This window comes from Cibotium barometz, chromosome 63, assembly GCF_041138505.1.
Source record: "Cibotium barometz isolate CiBa-2024 chromosome 63, ASM4113850v1, whole genome shotgun sequence".
NCBI classification, from domain to species: domain Eukaryota; kingdom Viridiplantae; phylum Streptophyta; class Polypodiopsida; order Cyatheales; family Cibotiaceae; genus Cibotium; species Cibotium barometz.
The window spans coordinates 25,683,947-25,706,242 of record NC_141108.1 but is presented as its reverse complement, the minus strand read 5'-3'; the positions used below and the strand labels follow the sequence as shown (position 1 = coordinate 25,706,242).

The window sequence follows — 22,296 nt, the reverse complement described above, 5'->3', positions numbered from 1 at the left end:
GGGACAGGCAGGGGGGAGAGGGGGGCGCGCGACGGCGAGAAGCAGCGGGAGGGGGGAAGAGGCGGAGCTCACAGGAGCAGATCTCGCAGTCTTGAAAATTCCAGCCAATACCACTTCAAGTTCGCTCGCACTTTCATTGTGCAAAGATCGAATTTTCTCTCCACGTACCCTCTTCACGATGTCGACCCAAGAATCAGAGTTGGAGCCCCTTGTGGAACGCGAAGGCTTGCCGGCTACGGAAGGTGCCGATGCCGATCGTTTTGACGATTTTGTGTCAAAATCAGATTTCCAAGAGTTCAAAGTAGCTCTCGAAGCTTCTTCGACGGAACGTCAGGCACAAATCGCAGCCCAGATGCAAGCTTTGCAGAACTCCATTGCTCTCTTGTCCACTACCCTCTCTACTTTCTCGGGTATGGAGACCTTGGCTTCAGCTTTAGGCCCCAACATTACTCCGGAACCGTTCGGGGGCGAGCAAAAGCAGCGCACCAAGGAGATCGTGGACACTTGGCTACATAAGTGGCAAGTTCACTTTCAGTTTCATCCATATGATGATGGAAAGAATACCCAATTAGCAGCAGGTTTCCTGTCCGCTTTGCTTTGGTGGAAGGAACTCAACCCTAAGCCAACGACTTGGGCACAATTTGAAGACGTTTTCAAGAAAGAATTCCTCAAGAAAGAGGATGATTACGATGTTGTTGCCCGGTAGAAACGACTCCTTAGGGCTTTGAAGCTCAAGAAGGAAGGACGTTGTTATCTGCGAAGAAAAAGGACACATGCGTAACGAGTGCTCGAAGCAAAAGGGTACCAAGTCAAACGCAGGACCCAAGCCAAAGGCAGCTAACCAGTTGTCTTTGACAGGTACGTCAATTACTGTACTTTCTCGCCCTAGTACTTGTCTGATTATCTGTTCAATTCTAAGGTATTTGGTAAGACTCTTGAAGTCCAGATAGATTGGTCTAGTTATATTTTTTCTTTTCAGCATAGGGACACCAAGTATAGTATTTTAGGTGATTGTATCCATCCCTCTTGTAAATACAATTGATTTTGGAAATATAATGGATTCTTCTTTGTATACTGCTTTCCATTGTGTATTGATTCCACTTTCTTCCTTTCTCATCCCTTCTTTGGATGTAAATGAATTAAGTGTGTTTGAAAGCAAAGAATTACATAAGTCACTTGATTCATTTCAAGATGTATTTCCTAAGGAACTGCCATCAGGTTTACCACCTGAACGGGCAGTAGATCATTGTATTGACTTGATCCTTGGTGCTCATCCTGTCAGTATTCCACCATATAGGATGAGCCAAGCTGAGGAAGATGAGTTGGCTAAACAACTCGAAGATTATTTGAGGATGGGCCAGATCCGTCCAAGTAAATCACCTTGGGGTGCACCTGTGTTGCTTAGGAGAAAGAAGGACAATACTTGGAGAATGTGTACAGATTACGAAATATGGATCCACTTCCCCATCGAAAATTGATAGGCAAGTTGAAGAAACCCACTGGGCTTATGGCCTTGCAACTACGGATGTCGTATACTTGACCTTTGTAGAGATGAAATGTGCCACCACAAGCCACATATGAGCTATCTCAACCTTTCTTTGTGTGTGGAAGACCCATAGTGAGATCCATAGAAATATGGATCCACTTCCCCATCGAAAATTGATAGGCAAGTTGAAGAAACCCACCGGGCTTACCTTATCAGGTTGAAAAGGCATACATCTTGTGTGTGACAAGAGCATGTAAGTCCTTCCACATCCCTTTCCTCTAGAAGCTCTTTCTTATCTTATCAAAGGACTTGAATATTCCCAATTGCCCCACCATTGATGAAGAATGCATTTTTTATGTAGGTACCACATATACTCTATCTTTGTAGTAAAAAATGAGACCATTATGGGAACCATGTTGTAATTTTCGACATAGGCACCATGTAGACTCTATCTTTGTGTAGTAAAAATGAGACCATCATGTAGCCAAAAAACGAGGCAACTCTTTATGAGAACCATGTCATAATTTCAGCACCATTTGTGACACCCCCTTATTTAAGAGATCTTCCTTTTGAAATTCCATGATAGGACCCAATGTTTGTGGAGCGAAATATTTCACGAAGATAGATTTATATACTGGCTATCACCAGATACGTATTCATGAAAGGCATGTCGAAAGAACCGCCTTTCAGACTCTATTTGGGTTGTGGTAGATCGCTTGACAAAAATGGCTAGATTTTTATCGACCTGGACGACTATTACAGCTACGCAATTAGCTCGGCAGTTTATCGAGCAATTGTTTAGACTGTACGGATTACCGTAGGACATAGTCAGTGATAGGGACTCTAAGTTTACGAGTGATTTTTAAGAAGTTGGAAACAACTTTGAATTTGAGTTCTCTATTCATCCTCAATCTGATGGCCAGACTGAAATAGTGAATCAGATTTTGGAGGATATGCTTCGAGCATATATATCCAAAAGACAGAGTTCATGGGAGGATTATCTTCCTATGTTAGAATTTGCTTATAACAGTACTAAGCATACGAGTACAGGGTTTAGTCCTTTCATGCTTATGTATGGTTTTCAACCAAGATTACCTGTTACAGTAGGATTCTCAGGACTTCAGCATGATGCAGCACATAATTTTTTGCAAGATATGCAGGAAATGTTACAAGTTGCGAAGGAATCTATTAGAAGTGCTCAAGACCGAGACAGGTTTTATTCTAATAGACATCGTTCACCCAGAGAGTTCTCTGAAGGAACGATGGTGTATTTGCGAGTTCCACATATGAGTGACCTGCTAACAGATCAAGCAAAAAAGGTTGATCTACCTTTTCCTTCCCTTGGCGTGATACATGTGTACCCACATCCTACATCTATCCCTCAACCTGCTTGACCATGGGCTAAGATTGGATCCACTTCTAGAGAACTCTCTAGGTCCACTAAGCACATGTGATTGCTGCTCTACATGTGGTGCAACATCAACACTTCTTACATCTGCATCTTCTGTTGCCTTCACTGCACTGGTACATACTAGCTACTCATCTTATCAAGACAACATCTTTTCTTGCTTACATCTCATGAGTGGTAGGGTTATAACATCTATAACCTTTCTGCCCCATAGCATAATGCTGTATATTAATTGTTAAAGTTAAGTGATCTAAGCTTGTGCATTTGTTTCCGATTGTGGTTGGTCTCCAGTGATGAGCAGTTGCATTGTTCGGCCCCAGTGGTGGTATCAAGTTGTGTTTTGTTATTTTCAGATTTAGTGGATGATTATGATGTACATTAATTGTTAAAGTTAAGTGATCTAAGCTTGTGCATTTGTTTCCGATTGTGGTTGGTCTCCAGTGAGGAGGAGTTGCATTAGTATCAGAGCCCGGTCATCTCTCTTTCTCAAGAGGGGATACGGTGTTTTGAAATTGGAAGCAAACACAGACACTTGACTGAATGGATAGCCAAGGCAATCCTTTGGAAGTGCCAAATTCAAGGGGATACGGTGTTTTGAAATTGGAAGCAAACACAGATACTTGACTGAATGGACAGCCAAGGCAATCCTTTGGAAGTGCCAAATTCAAGGGGTCAATCAAGTGCCTCTCGAGATTCTGATGCATTGTAGGGAAGGCACAAGCTCCTTGAGAGGGTTTATGACAATGCTTTGATGGGACAGCCATCCCGTGGAAAAGAGCCTATGCATGAGGATGAGCCCGATGCATTGAGGGCTGAATTGGAACACATGAAGAAACTTTTGCAGGCAAAGGAGCAAGAGCTGAAAGTTTTGCATGAAGATCCTCATGTACAAAGTGTCATCGAAGCCAAGAAAGCTGATGCTATGGTGGATATGACCTTTGAGTCTATGGCTCGTGAAGTGGACAAGAAGCCAAGGGAATTGGCACTTTCCGATCTCATCCGAAAGGGTGATCTCAAAGAGGGAGAGGATCGAGAGTTAATGTTCAAGAATCCACCTCGTTTGAAGCATGAAGACCCAACATCTTAATGGTTGATAGTTGCATTTCGTACCCGTACTCATCCGATGAATACCTTCAGTACTTTCCGTACCAGTCCATTCGTACCGTACCTCGTGTGGATAAGGTCTTCGCACCAAATATGAGGTTCAATGTACAACACTTATTTGGCCCGTTTTTTAATTATTTTAGTCAGTGGTCATTGCTCAGTAGTTAATAGATTAGTTTTCATTTCAGTGCTACCATTGTTTTTCATGCTATTTTTGTATGGATGCTAGATATTTTTTATTTTATATACATACATACATGCATGCATGCATGCACACACACACACACACACACACACACACACACACATACATATATATATATATATATATATATAGTAAAAAACGTGAACGTACTTAAAGTACTTATCTTGATGCGTACTTTACGTACTCGTACCGTACACATATCATACCACACTGTACCTAAAGTACTCAACCACTATGGGTTGAGGTCTTATGTGCATAGGGAAGAGGTGTCGGTCACTTCTCGCCATGCATCTACTCCACATGGGACAGGAGGAAACAGATTTGTGCATGTTGGAGCCAGTGGAAGGCATAATGGCCTAGTGGATTCAAAGCATGTATTTCATGGTGAGAGTGGTTGGCATGCAAGCCGAAAAACTTTGCCCATTGAGTTGTTTCGTGGTGAGACATTGCATCATTCAGGCAGGTCACATGCATCTGGGCCACAGATTCATAAAGCACATGCCACTGTGCCCCGTGAAACACCTTTGGTTACTCATGAAGCCCATGTAGAGAGGGTTACCCCGTTGGATAAGGGGAAGAGAAAGAGGAAAGAACATGAGTCACATGCCAAAAAGCTCAAGGAGTTTAAGGCAGGTGATAAATCTGTCAAGTTAGATGCCTGTCAAGGGGAATATGATGCATCTAAGATGCTAGCATTTGTGGCACAATTTGACATTGCTTTTAGTGATGAGGACTTCACTGAGAAGTCTAAAGTCCGCCATGCAAGCATGTTCTTGAAGGGGACAGCTGCACATTGGTGGATCACCGAAAAGACCACAAAGATCCCATTTGTACTCGGAAAGAGTTCAAGGATAGATTTTATGCCCAGTTTTTGCCTCCAAATGCAGAGCAAACTCTCACACAAAAGTGGGATAGACTTGAGCAGAAAGACAACGAGAGTGTGCAACAATATGTGAACAAGTTTTCGAAGGTCTTGCTTGAGGTTACTCCCTTTATGCATCTCTCCAAAGATGAGAAGACAAGGTAATTTTGCTCTGGGTTGCAACCAACCTACCGTTCGGGCATCGAATTGCACTCGAAACACACCCTTCAGCAGCTCATAGCATTTGCTCTTGCTATGGAGCAATTAGTGCTTAAAATTAAGCAAGATAATGGGGGTTCTAAGGGAAAAGAGAGGGCTGTCCCAAACCTGCAAAAAGGTGGACAGCCACCTAAAAAGAGCTCTCGGGAAGCCCAAAAGGGAGATAAAGTAGAAAATACCTCATCTAAGAACAATGGGCCAAAGAAGAACAAGTTTGGCTTGACCCCCGAGCAAAGGCAGCAACATGCAAAAGAGGGGAAATGTTTTTCTTGTGGTAGTAAAGAGCACATGTTTAGGCAATGCCCAACCTGCAAGTAAAAGCAAGAGAATAAGCAACGTAAGGTCAATGTGCATGCCGTTCCCGATGTGCAAGGTAGCATTGAGCAGGTGAAACCGGCCTCTGATAGAAAACCAGAGTGCGGTAGACTAGCAGTCACCCGTCCACTTGTAGTCTAGATGAAAAAACAAAACAGATTGGAGCTAGAGTGCCCGAATCTGAAAACAAAGCGACACCTGTTGGCCCCAAAGCTTGGCGCCCCTTGCGGTATTTCTTTATTCAATTAAAATAATATGGATGGCTGAGTACAACAAAAATCAGCCAAGAGATTACACCTATATGTCCAATCTGACGGCCCACAATACCTCTTAGCACAGAGGATCTATGCACACAGATCTGTGTTCCACAATAACACACTGTGCCTCCCTCTGATCAGCCAAGACCACTAAGCAGGGCAGCCATGAGCATACATCTGGCATAACTCAAGTGCATGATACAATATCTCACCTCATACATACATATGCTGTCCAAACTCTGTCTCAACCCTTGTCAATCTGCCATACCCCTCCTCTCACAAGGGGCCAGATAACTCATATCTGCAACAGACATCAAGCAGTAGAAAGAGAGATAGATGAACAGAAACGGAGCTTACCAAATTCAGCTCGTGAAACAGCACTGGAGGAAGCAACGGTACCAATCTGTACTTGCAGGCACTTGTTTCCACAACCCTGCTTCACACGCATGCACGTACTTGTCTGTACCCTCCTCCTTGTGTTCACTTCTATGCTGTCTTTGAATGTACAGATCTGAAAAACAGCCCCATACCTGTCTGTACCACCTCGGGATACGTGCTAGGAGTTGTACTTGCAAGCGCAGCCTGCTGTCCACACTTGTACTCGCCTGAATCTGTGTAATCAGACCTGTCCAGCACCTGTCCAACGCCGCCTGCAACAGTACTTGCTGTACCAGACTGTCTGTACACTGTACGGCAGTCGTACAGTGCTGTACCTGCTGTTGTACCTGCTGGTACAGCCTGTCCAGAACCTATGTGCAGCAGAGATCCTTGCAACAACTCCTATGCGCAGCTAGCAAAGTGCCGTATGTAACGCCTGTAATAGGAACACAATCCTAGAAAACTGCGTACATCATGCACGGTCCTCAAAGCGGGCCAATTAAGTATTGCTTCCACCTTTGCTGGATCCATACGGACTCCTTGTGCAGACACAATATGCCCCAAGAAATGTATCTCCTGCAAAAAGAACTCACTCTTCTTGCCATTAACAACCAACCTATGGTTTCTGAGTTCTGCAAACACAATGGCCAAATGCCTTCTATGCTCTTCCTCAGTTCGTGAATGCACAATCATATCATCAAAGAATGTGCCCACAAACTCTCTATGAGGCCTGAAAATCTTGTCCATCATTCTGTTAAATGTGGCAGGCGCATTTGTCAAACCAAAGGGCATAACCAAGAACTCATACAACCCAAATGTGGTTCGGAATGCTGTCTTATGCACATCCTCGGGTCTAATGCGTATCTGATGATACCCGCTTTTCAAGTCAATACGACTGAAAACTGTGGAGCCCTGTAAGCGGTCCAAGATGTCATCGATCCTCGGTATGGGGAATCGATTCTTGATGGTGTTCTTGTTCAGCGCCCTGTAATCAATACACATGCGCCAAGAACCATCCTTCTTCTGCACCAAGAGCACAGGTGAGCAAAAGGGTGATGAGCTAGGCTGTATCAACCCTTTATTCAAAAGCTCCTGCACCTGACTCATAATCTCTTCCTGTTGGGCTGCACTAACACGGTACGACGGTCTATTCGGTGGAGTACTACCAGGAATCAGATCTATGGCATGATCTTCTGGCCTCTCAGGAGGTGATTCTCCTGGCAATGACTCGGAAAAACAGTCTTGAAACCCACTTAAGAAATCAGTCCTGTCCTTATCTAACATAGACAAATTAGACTTAGACTCATCATCCTGTGCATCCTTTACATAAATCAAGAACGCGGAAAGATGCTTCTTCATTACTGATGAAATCGCCGAAGCGGATACAATAGGAACAGATTCCCCTTTGAGTTTAACATCCAATACATGTTCTTCCCTCTACGAGTCAGAGTGATTTTCCTATTGTAAGTATCCACCACCGCATGTACCCTGTGGCACCATGGCATCCCCAACAAAACATCACAGCCATCCAAAGGCATGATGAAGAACTCCTCGCTGTCCACATAACCCTGCAAATGAAGCCGAAGCTTCCCAATGATAGGAGTAACGGGTTCTGCATACCCTGGACAAGCCATATTAGCCTCATGTAACGGCCCCATCTCCTCTGCGCGAATCCCCAATCGGCCAGCCAAATCTGGTGAAATGAAGTTGGCTCTAGCACCTGTGTCAAAGAAGATCAAAGCATTCTGATCTCTCACTTTGCCCCATGCCCTGCACAACTCTGTAGCTTCACCACCTAGTTGCTCCCCACAAGATCAGGAACTAAGCCTACAGAAGGCTTTGGTTTCTTTGGCTTGGGCTCTCCTTTATTGTCAGGGTCCTTTTGGGACTTTCTTTTGGGACAATTGAATGACATATGCCCCTCTTCAGTACAGTAAAAACACTTTTGAGCATCTCTCAAAGCCTGCCTTTCCTCAGAAGTCCTCTTGGGCATTGGCAACTTCTTATACTTTGTCTCTGAAGACCCTTTAGCATCACGAGAAGAATGCCCAAATTTTTCAGCTTTCTTGCTCAATTTCTTACTGCCTTTAAACCCAGATGAACCACCAGTGAGTAACGCATTAGCTGTCATAGCATTTTCAATCATCTGTGACATGTTCGTTACTCTTGTCTTTATACAATAATCTCGTACCTCTTTGGGCAGCCTCTACCTGCTCAGATAATGGCACCGCACGATAAGAAGTCACTGGGAGTAGAGCTTCCCAAAACTTCTTGTTATAATCCTCCAAATTATCACACTTTGAAGCATCCAATTTGTGCCAAGCGGTCATAACATCCACCTCAAATGTAGATGTGAGCCAAACGGAAGAGAAAACCTGTTTGAATTGGACCCATGTAGTGGGTGCTATGCCCTGCAAAAGAAGAGTAGACCACCACTGCAAAGCATTGTCCTTGAGAAAAGTGGCAGCTTTCCTCACCTTAGAGGACTCTGTGTAATTCCCACCAGAAAAAGCAGCATCAAACTGCTGTAAAAAGGTAAGTGCTTTAAGTTTATCCTTGGCCCCACTGAATGTGTCAAACTTCACTGCAGCTCCCCCTTCCTTGTAATCCTTCGCCTTTCCCATAGGCGTTAGATTATCATATGGAAGTGGTTTCGCAAGATTGCTGCCCCCAACATTCATACCCATCATTGGGTCAACATTTCCCATTCCCACACCAGGCATACCATACATTCCAGCCATGTTTCCAAACATTCCGTTATGCATACCTGGCTGCATACCACCAAACATATTGCCTTGCATCCCAGGTTGCATGCTTCCAAACATATTTCCTTGCATACCGGACTGCATACCACCATACATATTCCCTTGCATGCCAGGCTGAAAATTGGCTCCAAAAGGCCCGTACATACCCATGCCTCCCTGAGGGTAACCCCCAGTCATGGATTGGAACACCAAACCACCACCAAAATAACCTGGATGCATATTCTGCTGAGGAATAGGTGGCTGTCCATAGAAGGAACTCTGAGAATTTGCACCATAAGTATGCTGCATATTCGGAAACTGGCCAAAAGATGGTTCCTGTGGGGTGGCACCACTATGACCCTGAGGAAGATTCTTTGAACGAACCTTCTTCTTTTTCTCGGGCTCTGTGCGGGGCTCTGTGCGAGATCTCATAAATTCAGCAAATCTCTCACTCTGTGTGAGCTGCATAAAAGTATCCATTACACTAGCCAAACGATCTTTGAACCGAGCATCATCATCCTCTTTACCATGCACATCTTCTGGCTGTGTTACATCCTCATAAGGCTCAACATCTGCAGCCTGTTCTCCTGCAAAAATATCCTCAGATACATCTCTCTCAGGAGAAGTCTCTTGCTCTTCTTCTTCATGATAGAAATACTCATCCTCTGTATCAGGCATGTTTGTCACCCCCTTCAGAAAATTGATGATTGGTCCCGGCAACGGAACCTTGAAACCGGCCTCTGATAGAAAACCAGAGTGCGGTAGACTAGCAGTCACCCGTCCACTTGTAGTCTAGATGAAAAAACAAAACGGATTGGAGCTAGAGTGCCCAAATCTGAAAACAAAGCGACACCTGTTGGCCCCAAAGCTTGGCGCCCCTTGCGGTATTTCTTTATTCAATTAAAATAATATGGATGGCTGAGTAAAACAAAAATCAGCCAAGAGATTACACCTGTATGTCGCCCACAATACCTCTTAGCACAGAGGATCTATGCACACAGATCTGTGTTCCACAATAACACACTGTGCCTCCTTCTGATCAGCCAAGACCACTAAGCAGGGCAGCCATGAGCATACATCTGGCATAACTCAAGTGCATGATACAACATATCAGCTCATACATACATATGCTGTCCAAACTCTGTCTCAACCCTTGTCAATCTGCCATACCCCTCCTCTCACAAGGGGCCAGATAACTCATATCTGCAACAGACATCAAGCAGTAGAAAGAGAGATAGATGAACAGAAACGGAGCTTACCAAATTCAGCTCGTGAAACAGCACTGGAGGAAGCAACGGTACCAATCTGTACTTGCAGGCACTTGTTTCCACAACCCTGCTTCACACGCATGCACGTACTTGTCTGTACCCTCCTCCTTGTGTTCACTTCTATGCTGTCTTTGAATGTACAGATCTGAAAAACAGCCCCATACCCGTCTGTACCACCTCGGGATACGTGCCAGGAGTTGTACTTGCAAGCGCAGCCTGCTGTCCACACTTGTACTCGCCTGAATCTATGTAATCAGACCTGTCCAACGCCGCCTGCAGCAGTACTTGCTGTACCAGACTGTCCGTACATTGTACGGCAGTCGTACAGTGCTGTACCTACTTTACAGCGTGTCCAGAACTTGTGTGCAGCAGAGATCCTTGCAACAACTCCTATGCGCAGCCAGCAACAGAAGAGAAAGAGAATACTTGCAGCAGATCTGGCCGTACAGTGCTGTACGGCTGGTTTGCACTCAGAAAAACAGCAGCAGCAGCACACAAAATCTGCAGTCGGCTCTTCTCTTCAGCTTCTCCACGCATGTACACAAGCGCTTGAGAACTCCACGACTCCTTTTTCCAAAAGCTAGAGAGAGGGGGAGGAGAGAGAAACACTCACTCCAAAAGTGGAGTGGCCTCCTCCCCATAAAAATCCTAGGGCCCCAAACTTAAAAAGTCCCTAAGGCCACTAAGGCCTAGGGGCAACTTTAATAAACATTAAAGGTTTAATGTTCTAGTTCCCCCCTTCACACCTAGGGATGTCCACACATCTTTAACTCTGTCCGGGCACCCCCCATGTGAATCATTCAATATTCTGACTCTGCAACCACCATGCCCACACTTGTGTTGTTCCATTTTCACAGGGCCATGACAGCAGGTGTGCAAAGCTACCCCTTGAACTAGAGCTAGGACTGTTGTCTGTCTTAGTGTCTTTAGAAGACGAATTACCCTTCCCTTGTTGGGGTTTGGTACTGGACTGAGATGACTGCTTGGGCTTGCCTCCGTTCATCTTCATTTCTTCATTCTGAGCGAGAGTCAAAGCCCGGTCATATGTACTGAGTTCAAAGTTATGAACTGTGAACCGAATGTTAGGATTCAATCCATGAATGAATTGCTCCATCTTGGCCTACGCAGATAGCCCTAACTGCTGTGCTAAAGTGATCACCTTTCCGGAAAACTGAAGCACTGGGGATCCGTTCTGTCCGAGTCCATAGAACTCATATGCCAGACTGATCATGTATTGGGGCGGGAGAAATCTGGTCTTCAGGTCATGGACAAAGATGTCCCAGTCAAAGGCTGTGACACCTGTGGCCTGGTCTGTATGAATACTAGACCAATGCTGCCACCAAGTGACTGCCTCACCAGTAAGATGGGGAGCCGCTAAGTGGACTTTATCTTGTGGTTCTGTGATCCTAGCTAGTGGAAAATGAGCATTAAACTGATGAATAAATTGATTAACTGATGAATGATCACACTTATCATCATACTTACTCAAGTTTGGTCGATTGCGAATGATGGTGGTTGATGCTGCTGCGGATTGCGGGCTGGTGACACCTATGGCTGGGGATACTGAGGAGAGATGCTGATACCTCAAGTGTATGGCCTCCTTTTCCCGTTGGTGCTCGAGTAACATACGTTCTCGATCAAGCTTACGTTGGTGTTCCCGAGCGGCGAGTTTAGCTTGACACCGGTCTTCGTTGATCCTGTGTTGGGCTTCCTCATAGTCTCGTCTTTCTGCTTTTTCGTGTTGTTTTCTTGCTTTTGCTTCTGTTTGTTCTTCTCTCCTTCGGGCCTCATCCTCTCTCCTTTGTTGTTCCATTTGAAAGAAGAGGGAGATGTAGTCGGGTGCTGCTGGAGGTGGTGGAGGACGTGTTGCTGCTGCCTCCAAGAGTTGGAGACGTTCCATGAGCAGCTGGATCTGAGCTCTAAGAAGAGCTATGGTGTTTGCTGTAGACGGAAGAACATGGCCTCCTTCGTGGGAGACGTCTTCCGGCGGCTGATGAGTACTCTCTTCTCTAGACATGATGCTGAAGTCGATGGTCGTGCCAGAACGCAATCTGACCATCCAAGGATGCCCCCACGCTAGGATACGGTGTGTGTGGACAAGCTGAATCTGATACCAATTTAATATGCAGCGGAAGTCTTCATATTGGAGGATCCTGTCACACAGATGCTCACACCATTTTCTGTATCCTGAGTTTCGTGAGTTAAGCAATCCACTTTAATACTTCAAACTTTAAAGAGAGATGAGAGAGAGATGTGAGAATTGTACACCAGATTGGGTCCCAAATTACCCACTGAAGGGCCCCCTATCCCGTTAACGAGATAGTATTTGCTTTATTACTTTAGAGAGAATGACTGTGGACTGTAGAGAAGCCAAACGCAAGATCTCGGAGGATCGGAAGCCTGGCTGAACTGTACACGGCTGCAAAAACACCTCAATGAACTGATCTCGAGCCTATGCACTCTTCCCAAGGGCATGAGGAAGGGCTGCACACTGGAGGCTGAGAAAGGACTGCAGTGGACTGTTCTAAGCTATGTAAATATGCTGTAAATGCTTATGAATGATATGTTACCTTCACCAGATGACTGTAGCATGTATGGATGATGCACAGAGGGAGGAGGCACTGCTGTAGGGCTGAATATGCAAGGTAAACTGCTGTAGAACTGCAAATGCAGGACTGAACTGACCTGAATACCTACTGGTGGTGATCTATGCTCAAACGCAGAGGGTACCTACTGAACTGGGGCTTGAAAGAGTGCTGTATGCATGCGCTTGTAGGCTAAACGGACAGAACTGCTGCGTTAGGGTACAGATGGCTGCGCCTGATGGCTGTAGGGGCTGTGGAACTGCTGGCTGCTGAATGGGACTGCAGGATGGCTGCATTAAGCTGCAGGGAAGGCTGAAAGGATAAACGCAAGCTCCAAAAGGGCTGGGACCAGTCTAGGCTGAAGGCGGGAATGCTCCTAATGCTGAGGATGAAGGCACCTAGCTCTTTGTAGACTGAATGGAAGACTAAGCCCTATGCAAGCCTATTTATTGTTACAACCCTGTGTTTTTCCCTCTGGACAATAAGCAGGTGGGCACGGGCACGGGACGCACAGTGGGGACAGGCATCAGTTGAATGTGAAAAGGAAACTCATAAGTGTTCCCAGCCCAAGTGTGAAAGGGGACAAAAAAAAAGGATTTTATTATAAGGTTTAATAACCTTTGAGGCTTATTATTATTTTTATGGAGGCATGCGTTTTTAAATCCTTGGCTTTTGGCGTTTTTGAGAAAAAGTGCATCGTTTTCTTTATAAAAGGGAAGGTGGCGAAGATTCGATAAGGCAGGGTGGTGGTCGCCGTATGGATCTTCAGGTGGCACTGCTGTACAGATGGCTACAAGTGGCGGGTGATGTTGCTGCGCAGGAGCCAGGCGACTGCTGCTGCTCTGCTGCCGCTGCCACTAGGAGCTGCTGCCACCGCCATAAGTTGTTGCTGCCACCAGGAGTGCTGCTGACCGCTAGGCGCTGCTACGCTAGGTGTTGCTGCTTCCGCTAGCTACTGCAGCTGCCGCCGCTGGGTGCTGCTGCCACCACCATCGGGAGTTGCTGCTGTTGGGCGCTGACAAGGTGCTGATGCACATGGCCTACAGCAAGGCGTTGCTGCACATGGGCAGCCGGGTGGGTGATTAGGTGGTTGAGCATGGGCTACTACCAAGTAAAAAGTGACCAGGCGACTACATCTATGAGCTACTGCCAGTCGGGCAGCCAGGCAGGTTTCAGGTAGAGGCTGCACGTGTGGAAGACCAAGTGGCTGCGCATATGGGCTGCAGCTAGCAACATGAGCCAGGCAGATGCAGGCAGGTTGCATGTGTGGAAGCAGCCAGCAGAGACATCTCAAGGCGACTGTTGGGTTGGACAGCACGACTCTATCTCTCTCTGGGAAGAAGGCGAGCTGAAGGAGGCACCGAGGGGCTAACAGCCAAGGGGTCTCTCTCTCTCTCTCTCTTTGCAAGCAGGTTTTGTTTACGAGATTATAGCCGAGCTCACTTGGGGTGCTATTGCATGGTTGACTCAGTCTGGTCCACAGCTTCTTTTTGAGGGCAGGGGAGCAAATCCTGTTATACTTGTCCGTAGGGGCATAGCTCAGAGATTTTTGCTTCTGGATATCCCCCAGTTACGATACACACCACCTTCACTGAGTATTGACACCATCTGCGAGATTATTGCTAGTATCACGGTGTGGCATATCTAGATGACCAAATGCTCAGAGGCCTTCGAGGGTATTCAGGTTTATGACACCCAGTGTATTTGTAGTATAAAGAGTGACATCGTTCACACTCTTTTGGCCACTTGGGCCCACATACAGGGATCTTCTATAGCTGCACAGACAAAATGCAGCAGATTTGCATGAGAGCGGAACCATGGTATTTTCTTCTCCACCACTCCAAGGGGGTTTTTATGGCAGCAGAGTGCCCCCAATTGGTTGAGATCTCCCTACCTTTTGGTTTGAGATCTTCCTTTGTATGATTTTATTTTACTTAATAGAAGTCCCTTTCTGCTTAGCATTAATGAAATTATTCATACTTACATACCCTAACATTTATCTCTTCTTTTGCAGTGCAACTTCGCAACTATTGATGATGCAACTGGGATTGTAACAAGCCGACGGGCTGACAGACATTTCGAGCAGGAAGGCCCCATTTTATGTGCAGCACTCGATGGAATGAAGCTCCCATCTTTTCCTAATTACGAAGTAAGAGTCAGGTGCACATACAGACTTAACTTCTGCTATTCGAGATTTTCAAAGCCGTTTTTGTTTTCGTTTATGGTGACTGCTGTTAGGAGTTGGGTTCTTGCCATAACTTTGGTTTTTCAGATATGCAACCGAGCATAGGTGTGGAGTGGTGGTCAAAGGACCCAACCTCAGCGGAAATATCTCTGGCACAGATCCTTTAAAGGATCACAGGCCTTTGCAGGTGGTTGAACCTTTGGATAGTTCTGACGCTGCGGAACATACTGCAGTGGTGGTCAATCAGCTTTCATATGAGATGAGGCAGATACTCCGGTCACATTCACTGAACCTTGAGCGTGCTTCTCAGGGAAAGAGCATTGCTAATGTTGTGCTTTTGCGAGGCTGTGGAATCCGCATTGAGGTGCTGCTTCTCTGTGGCTCCTTTCTTTTATTCTTGGCTGAGAAGTTGTTAACCAAAGTTTTTATGCCAACAGGTGCCTTCATTTGTTGAAAAGCATGGTCTCCAGCCTTGCATGGTAGCCCCCACCAAAATAATTGCAGGGCTCGGTTTATCCTTAGATATTGATATACTAGAAGCACCAGGAGCAACCGGAGATTACCGCACGTTACTGACATCCAAAGCCACTGCAATCGCGAAAGCATTGGCTGCTCCCATGGAAACTGTACCTCAAATATTTGTTCCGGGAGACGACAGCCTTAGGGCTGGTCGTATTGGCGGCTATGACTTCGGGTTTTTGCATGTGAAGGTGACGATTACACCTCACTTCACAGACGAACAAAGTGGGAGACCTTTTTCTTTCTTTTTCCATTCGAAATATTCCGATCAGAAACATTGCAGGCTATGAGAGTCATTCTTGAAGAGCAGAGATTGTGTTGGCCTAAATTGCTGTGTTTTGGCAGGCAGTTGATGATGCAGGACATGACAAAGCAACTGGACTTAAAGTAAGAGCTTTGGAATCAATCGACAAAATGCTAGGCCAGTTGGCTTGCCTGCTTTGGGAAGCCGAGCAACATGGCGTAGCTAAGTATTCCATTTGCGTCACAGGAGATCATTCAACTCCTGTGGAGTATGGTGACCATAGCTTCGAGCCTGTGCCCTTTGCTATGTGCCATCTGAAGGACTTTGTGAAAGCAAGAGGTGGAGACGATGCTGTCAAGAAGGTTTCTTTGGAACCCTTCACTCTTACCAATCAGACGATGGAAGTTCAGTGTGGACAGAAGCTTGTGGATGGATTGGAAGGACCGGTGGCAGGAGATTCAGTCTTTTCTTTTGATGAAGTGGCAGCGTCGAGAGGATGCTTGGGGCGCTTCCAAGGCAGTGAAATGATGAGTATAATCAAGCAGTACATGGAGGCAGCCTAACGTACTTCAATGATATCCTTTTGTGGTTCTTCAAAAGTCGAATTAATAAGGCTTAATAATGTCTTACCTACAGCTTGATTTGACATAGATATTTTCAAGCTAAGGAAAGAGAGGAAAAAGGTGTGTTATTTTGTATATGTTTCATGCTAAGGGGAAGCACACTTTGCTTAATGTTTTTTTAGAGATGCTCAAAATTGAAAATGCACATGAGAAGAGAGAGACTTGTTTTAACCTAATTTTTTATTGCCTATGCAATAATTGAATATTTTGCAAAAAAAAAAAAATGTTTACATCCAAATGCGGATTTCTATTGATGCTGTTGTTTTGGGGTTGCCTTGTGTGAATTGGGACTTGTGAACAAGACATAGGCCTTACCAACCAACGTAAAATGCCCAAATCTTGCTGTTTACAAACTCAGGAGTGCTCTAGTCGGTTAGCCTTTTACAAGCCAAAATTATCGCATAAAATTCATTAATTGTGTTAACATTGGATCGAGAAGGTGTCCAACTTTTGGTAGGCACTTGAATGTGCTTGTGTGGGTTGATGAATAGCTCAAAGACCACCTCAAAATTTTGATTAGCATGTCCATGTGTGTAATACCCCCTCTTAGAGCATTAGTAACAATTCCTTTGCTCCAATTCTACTTGGATCATTCGTTCCCCCCCGATAGTGACATTGCATGATGGCGTAGAACACATCATCCCACATAACAAAATTGATTGTGGCTTGTTCATTGGAACGTATGGCTCCATCTCCTAGGAACACAATTAATAACTTTCAAGAAATATCTCCCTCCCTAAGGTCGAGTGTTGTAGGCATTGCTCCACATGCTGCCTACATTGTTCCACATCCTCTAGCTCTGGACTCACATTCTCCACTATCCCGAGTTTGGAGAATGAACCAAAGGACTTTGGATTAATAATGTATTGATACCAATTGCAAGTTCTTATGGCTTTTGGAAATTGGTTTTAATATTTTTGACTCCAAAAATTGACAATTGCACACCACCTTCATTGTCCTCTTGATAGCTTCATGTCCTAAAAGCTCTTTGTCTTTTGAAGAAACTCCTCTTTTCAACCTCTAGTGAGAACTTTCCGATACAATTCCTTCGTCAACCTTGCTTGAGCTTGCAAGAACTCCTTCTCGGACTCGAACCTTCCTACAATACTCTACCAACTAGTTAGTGCACGCAAGAGGAGTCTTGATTATTTGGTCCCAAGTCTCTAATAAAAAGTGCCATGAAGAAACATGTAGATCTTGTTGCTTCTAGTAAAATAGACCTAGTCTTTCGTAGATGATTCCTACTAGCACCTAATCATAGTAGAAAATAAGTTACTACATGCATGACTCCCTTAAAAAAAACCTATGCTCTGATACCAATGTTATATGCTAAGTAGAAGCATGCCAACAAATATTTTCTCATTTTTTTAATGGAAAAATTTAAGAAAATGGTTTTAAAAATGCGAGCTTGTGTATCTGAAGTACCTTATATTTTGGATGTTTAAATTTTAACCAAAGAAAAATGAGTTCTACCATTCTAAGCAATGTGAAAAAATGAAGTGCACTCACTTTTAAAATTCATGAAAACTTAAACAAACTGATCACTTGAGAGCATGAGTAGTAATTTACACCAAAAAGCTAAATAGTGTGTGTATATATACGTACATGTATATATACACACGTGTGTACACACGCGCCGCGTACGCAGGGGCATGCACGATACATACATATATATGTATATATCTATATATACTGCTAACCACTCCGTTGTGGTTAACATGGTTTCAGTCTCCTGACCTATTGTAAGACGTTGCCATCTTACCTAGGCGAACAAGTACTTATCTTTTGTAAGATGGCATTGGAACATATAAAGCATCAAATAGCACAGCTTCCACACACATAGTTGCTTAAGACTACTAATAGAGATTAGACCACTTTTAAGTTTTGCCAGCCTAGTGTAAAAACTAGTCATTTGTATATAAGTCATTTTTGACAATAATTAATACACAAACATTCCCTTACAGGATTTTACTTATGAACTCTCCTCTTCCCTTTCTTGCTTGCTTGTATGCCATTGCATCTTGCTTGCTTAATGAATGTATGCTAGAAAGGTTTGATTGTAGGTTTTCTTCTTGTAATAGCTTCTTCTTCTTCCCATGCCATTTGTGAGAGAGAACCATCACAAGAAGGACCATCTCTTCTTGCCTCTAGCTAGGCATTGAGAGCTCTACCTTCACCCCATTGGCAGAGGAGCATCCCGGTGTGTGACAATGAAGTTAGAATGTGAGACGGACGAGCTTGCACACCCACAATTGAAAGTTGCATTTGTAACTCAAAGGTAAGACCCAATGACACATGCTTTGACAAGGCTAAGATTAGCTTAGCAAATGTGATTAGGAGTGAAATCCACTCGAAAATATGAGCATCGAGCTCCATTTGGTCGGATTAGAGTGGGATAGCCAATTTTGTTCATGCATTATGGAATTTGTAGATTAGAAGCATGCTAAACCATTAAGTTAGGTTGAATTAGAGTGGGATAGCCAATTTTATTCATGTATTTCATAAATCTTTTATGCATTATGGAACTGCTAGATTAGAAGTATGCTAAACGATCAAAAAATAATAAAAATTTAATTACATGCAACACAAGTCTTAATTAGGACTAGGATCATTAATCACATCCCATCAAGTCTAAAAAATCACAAAACCACCAAAAACAAGCTCTCGCGCGGGGGGTAAAGACCCTTTGCCCATTATCTCATACAAATAGATGTGAGTTTGTACATATGAGCCGTGCTTGTGGACACGTATACTTGTAGACATGAGCTTGGAGACATTCTAGAGGTAGGTATACCTAATATATGTTGGAATTAGGGTTAGGGATTCAACAATGCACACACACAAGATAGAGAAGCTTGAGAGCACACAAACTCACTAAAATGAATGAACAAATGTGTACCAGATACAAAAGATAAGTACACACCCCAAAATGAGTAGATAAGAGGGTGTACATACGCATGGGGGAAAAAACCTCCTAGTGAGAGAAAAAATACCCCGGCGGTCCTAAGTGTGTTCACACACATCACTACCATATAATGCAACAAATCTTCGCTGGAGTGATGATGTGAACATGTACAGGGTATGGCTGATCAATCCTGAAAAGGCAGTAAGCCTAAAGCTTTACGAAAAGCTTCGAACTTTTCACAAGAGGAAGAGCCTTTGTGAATAAATCAACCATGTTGTCATGTGTAGGCACATAGAATGAAAAGCTTCAAACTTTTCATGAGAGGAAGAGCCTTTGTGAATAAATCAGCCATGTTGTCATGTGTAGGCACATAGATCAAGCTGATCTCTGCTCTGCAGAGAGTCTTTCCTTGACATAGTGGTAATGCATCTCAATGTGCTTAGTGCGAGCATGAAACACTGGGTTCCTCATAACTGCTAATGCGCTCTGGCTGTCAGTGAAAATGGTAGTGCTAGACGACTGTCCAACACCCAAATCAGCCAATAAGACGTCTGAGCCACACACATTCAACTGTAGCTGTAAAAGCTGTCCTGTACTCAGCTTCACAAACTGGAAGTGGCCACTGTAGGGCTGTTTCTTACTAAGCCATGATATACATGAATCACCAAGGCGAAAGCAAAACCCACTAGTGGACACTCGTGTGTCATAACATCCAGCCCAATCTGAATCACTAAAAGCATGTAGCTATCACTCCCCCTTTTGTTAAAACAATCCAAAATACTGACTGCCCTGCAAATAGCGAAAAACCCGCTTGACCTCTAGTGCAGGACAATGCACACCTGACCCCAGACGACTGGGATGAATCCCTGGCTCGCGGACTGGGCTCACATGCGATGAGATATTTTGGGTGTAATGATTCAATTTTGACACCTTGGTAAGGAGAAGGGAGCTCTTCAAGGAGGCGCCTATTTCACTTGTGTGGTGGAGTTTTAAACTCAAAAATATTGTGATATTTTTATCTCTCCTCTCTCCTAGATCAAACCAAATCAAAAGGGAGCTAAACTAGGTCCAAATCTTATCCAAATTCAGCCAAACTGAACCTTGAAAATTCTAGAAACTAGTTGGACTTGGTTAGAGGCCTCCCTCACCTATAAATAGATTCTTAGCCCTTTGTAAAAAAATATGAGAACTATACCATGCCAGCATCATACTGAAATAATGATATTTTCTATTATCCTCTAAAAATTCTCTACAAATTGAAGAGATTGGAGCTTCTCTCTCTCTCTTCAATCTTCCTTGGTGACTCCAGCAACATACCAAACCAATTGATTGGTTGGGGGCCTCTACTGTGATCAAAGAATCAAGTAATTTAGGAGGTAAAGTGTGGATTATTGGCTTCTTTTTCTTAAATCTCCAAATGTTTCTCTTCTCAACCTCTCTCAAGCTTGAGAAGCATTAATTTGAATGGCTTTTGAATACTATTGAAGTTCTTTAATGTATTGTAATGAAGAAATACATAAATTTCTATTTATGCTTAATTTATAATGGTTTTTAAGCATTCCTCTCTCTCCCCCAAAGAATGGTCATTACTATGACCTATTCTCAATTCAAATGAAGCTTCTCATGAAGCATTTCTCCAATCTAAAAGTAGTTTCTATGCTTGTCTAATTGGAGACCAAAATAATAGCTTTTAATACTTTTATGCTATTTAATTTATAGTAAAATTAAGAATCAATCCATAATTGGATAATGATCCAATTAGTGGTTATTCTAGTCACATGAATAATACTAAACTTTATTCTTTCAAATTTATTATCAGTAATAGCAGCGGAGCTATGGTAAATTTTTTGAAAAATAAACACATAAATCATTTTCATTTATATTATGAAAAGAGGACTTCCTACCATATTCTAGGATTAATCATCCTAGATTAATTGAATGATTCTCATTATAATCATGAAAAATTTATTTTTTATGTTTATACATAAATAGTAATTAGCAAAAGAGGAATTTCTAGTAATTCAATTTTAATGTCAAAAGAGGAATTCCTATGACATTTGGAATTCCATCATTGAGATGGGAAAAGAGAAATTCCTAGCATATTGGAATTAATGAGTATTTTGATTAAATTCAAAGATAAAATTTAGATAAATTTATTTTATCTATAAGAAATATTTAAATGTTAAAAGAGAAATTCCTATGACATTTGTCATTGAGATGGAAAAAGAGAAATTCCTAGCATATTAGAATTAATGAGTATTTTAATTAAATTCAAAGATAAAATTTAGATAAATTTATTTTATCTATGAGAAATATTTAAATGTTAAAAGAGGAATTCCTATGACATTTGAAATTCCATCATTTAGATGGAAAAAGAGAAATTCCTAGCATGTTGAATTTATGGGTATTTTATTTTAGATGAAATTACTTTATGAATAAAAGAGGAATACCCATGACATTGGAATGAAATTAATTAAATGCAAAAAGAAGAATTCCCATGGTATTTGAGATCCAAGAAATTAAATGGGAAGAAGAGGAAATTTTAGTATAATTCAAATTTTTTGATTACTTATCAAAAGTGAAAATATGGGTAGAATTGATTTTTGTAAATCCCATGAATTCTTCTATTCCAAAAGAGGAATATTGAATATAATTCATTTGAGAAATTGAGAATGAATATGGAAGTAATCGAGAAAAATATTCTTTAATTAGGTGAAGCAATTGGCAAAAATTTAGAAAAAGTCCCATTATCAGGATCAACCTAGAAAAAGCTATTAAATGGGAATAGCATGTGATAGAATGTGATAAGATGAAAATAGGATATGATAAGATGTGATGTAATGAGAATGGATGTGGATGTGTATGAATGGATATGGATGTGTATGTGGAAGCATGAATGTGGATGCGTATGTGGAAGAATGGATGTGGATGTTGTTACCATATTATAGTAGTGATGTGTGTGAACACACTTAGGACCGCCGGGGCACTT

General features: G+C 43.1%; 1 protein-coding gene across 5 annotated transcripts in view; it reads left to right on the top strand.

Moving 5' to 3' along the window:
* The window catches only part of LOC147603880 (uncharacterized), a 37,047-nt gene extending 20,407 nt beyond the window's left edge, over positions 1 to 16,640 (top strand). For 4 of the 5 annotated variants that reach the window (XM_086796262.1, XM_086796263.1, XM_086796260.1 and 1 more), the window contains exons 3-6: positions 14,846 to 14,991; positions 15,104 to 15,380; positions 15,454 to 15,726; positions 15,881 to 16,640. In XM_086796262.1, coding sequence (XP_086652388.1) covers positions 14,846 to 14,991; positions 15,104 to 15,380; positions 15,454 to 15,726; positions 15,881 to 16,342 — 1,158 coding nt within the window. In that variant the 3' untranslated portion in view covers positions 16,343 to 16,640. The remainder of the gene's footprint in view (positions 1 to 14,845; positions 14,992 to 15,103; positions 15,381 to 15,453; positions 15,727 to 15,880) is intronic. The other variant, XM_086796264.1, reaches the window with a different exon arrangement.
* Positions 16,641 to 22,296: the final 5,656 nt, after the last annotated feature.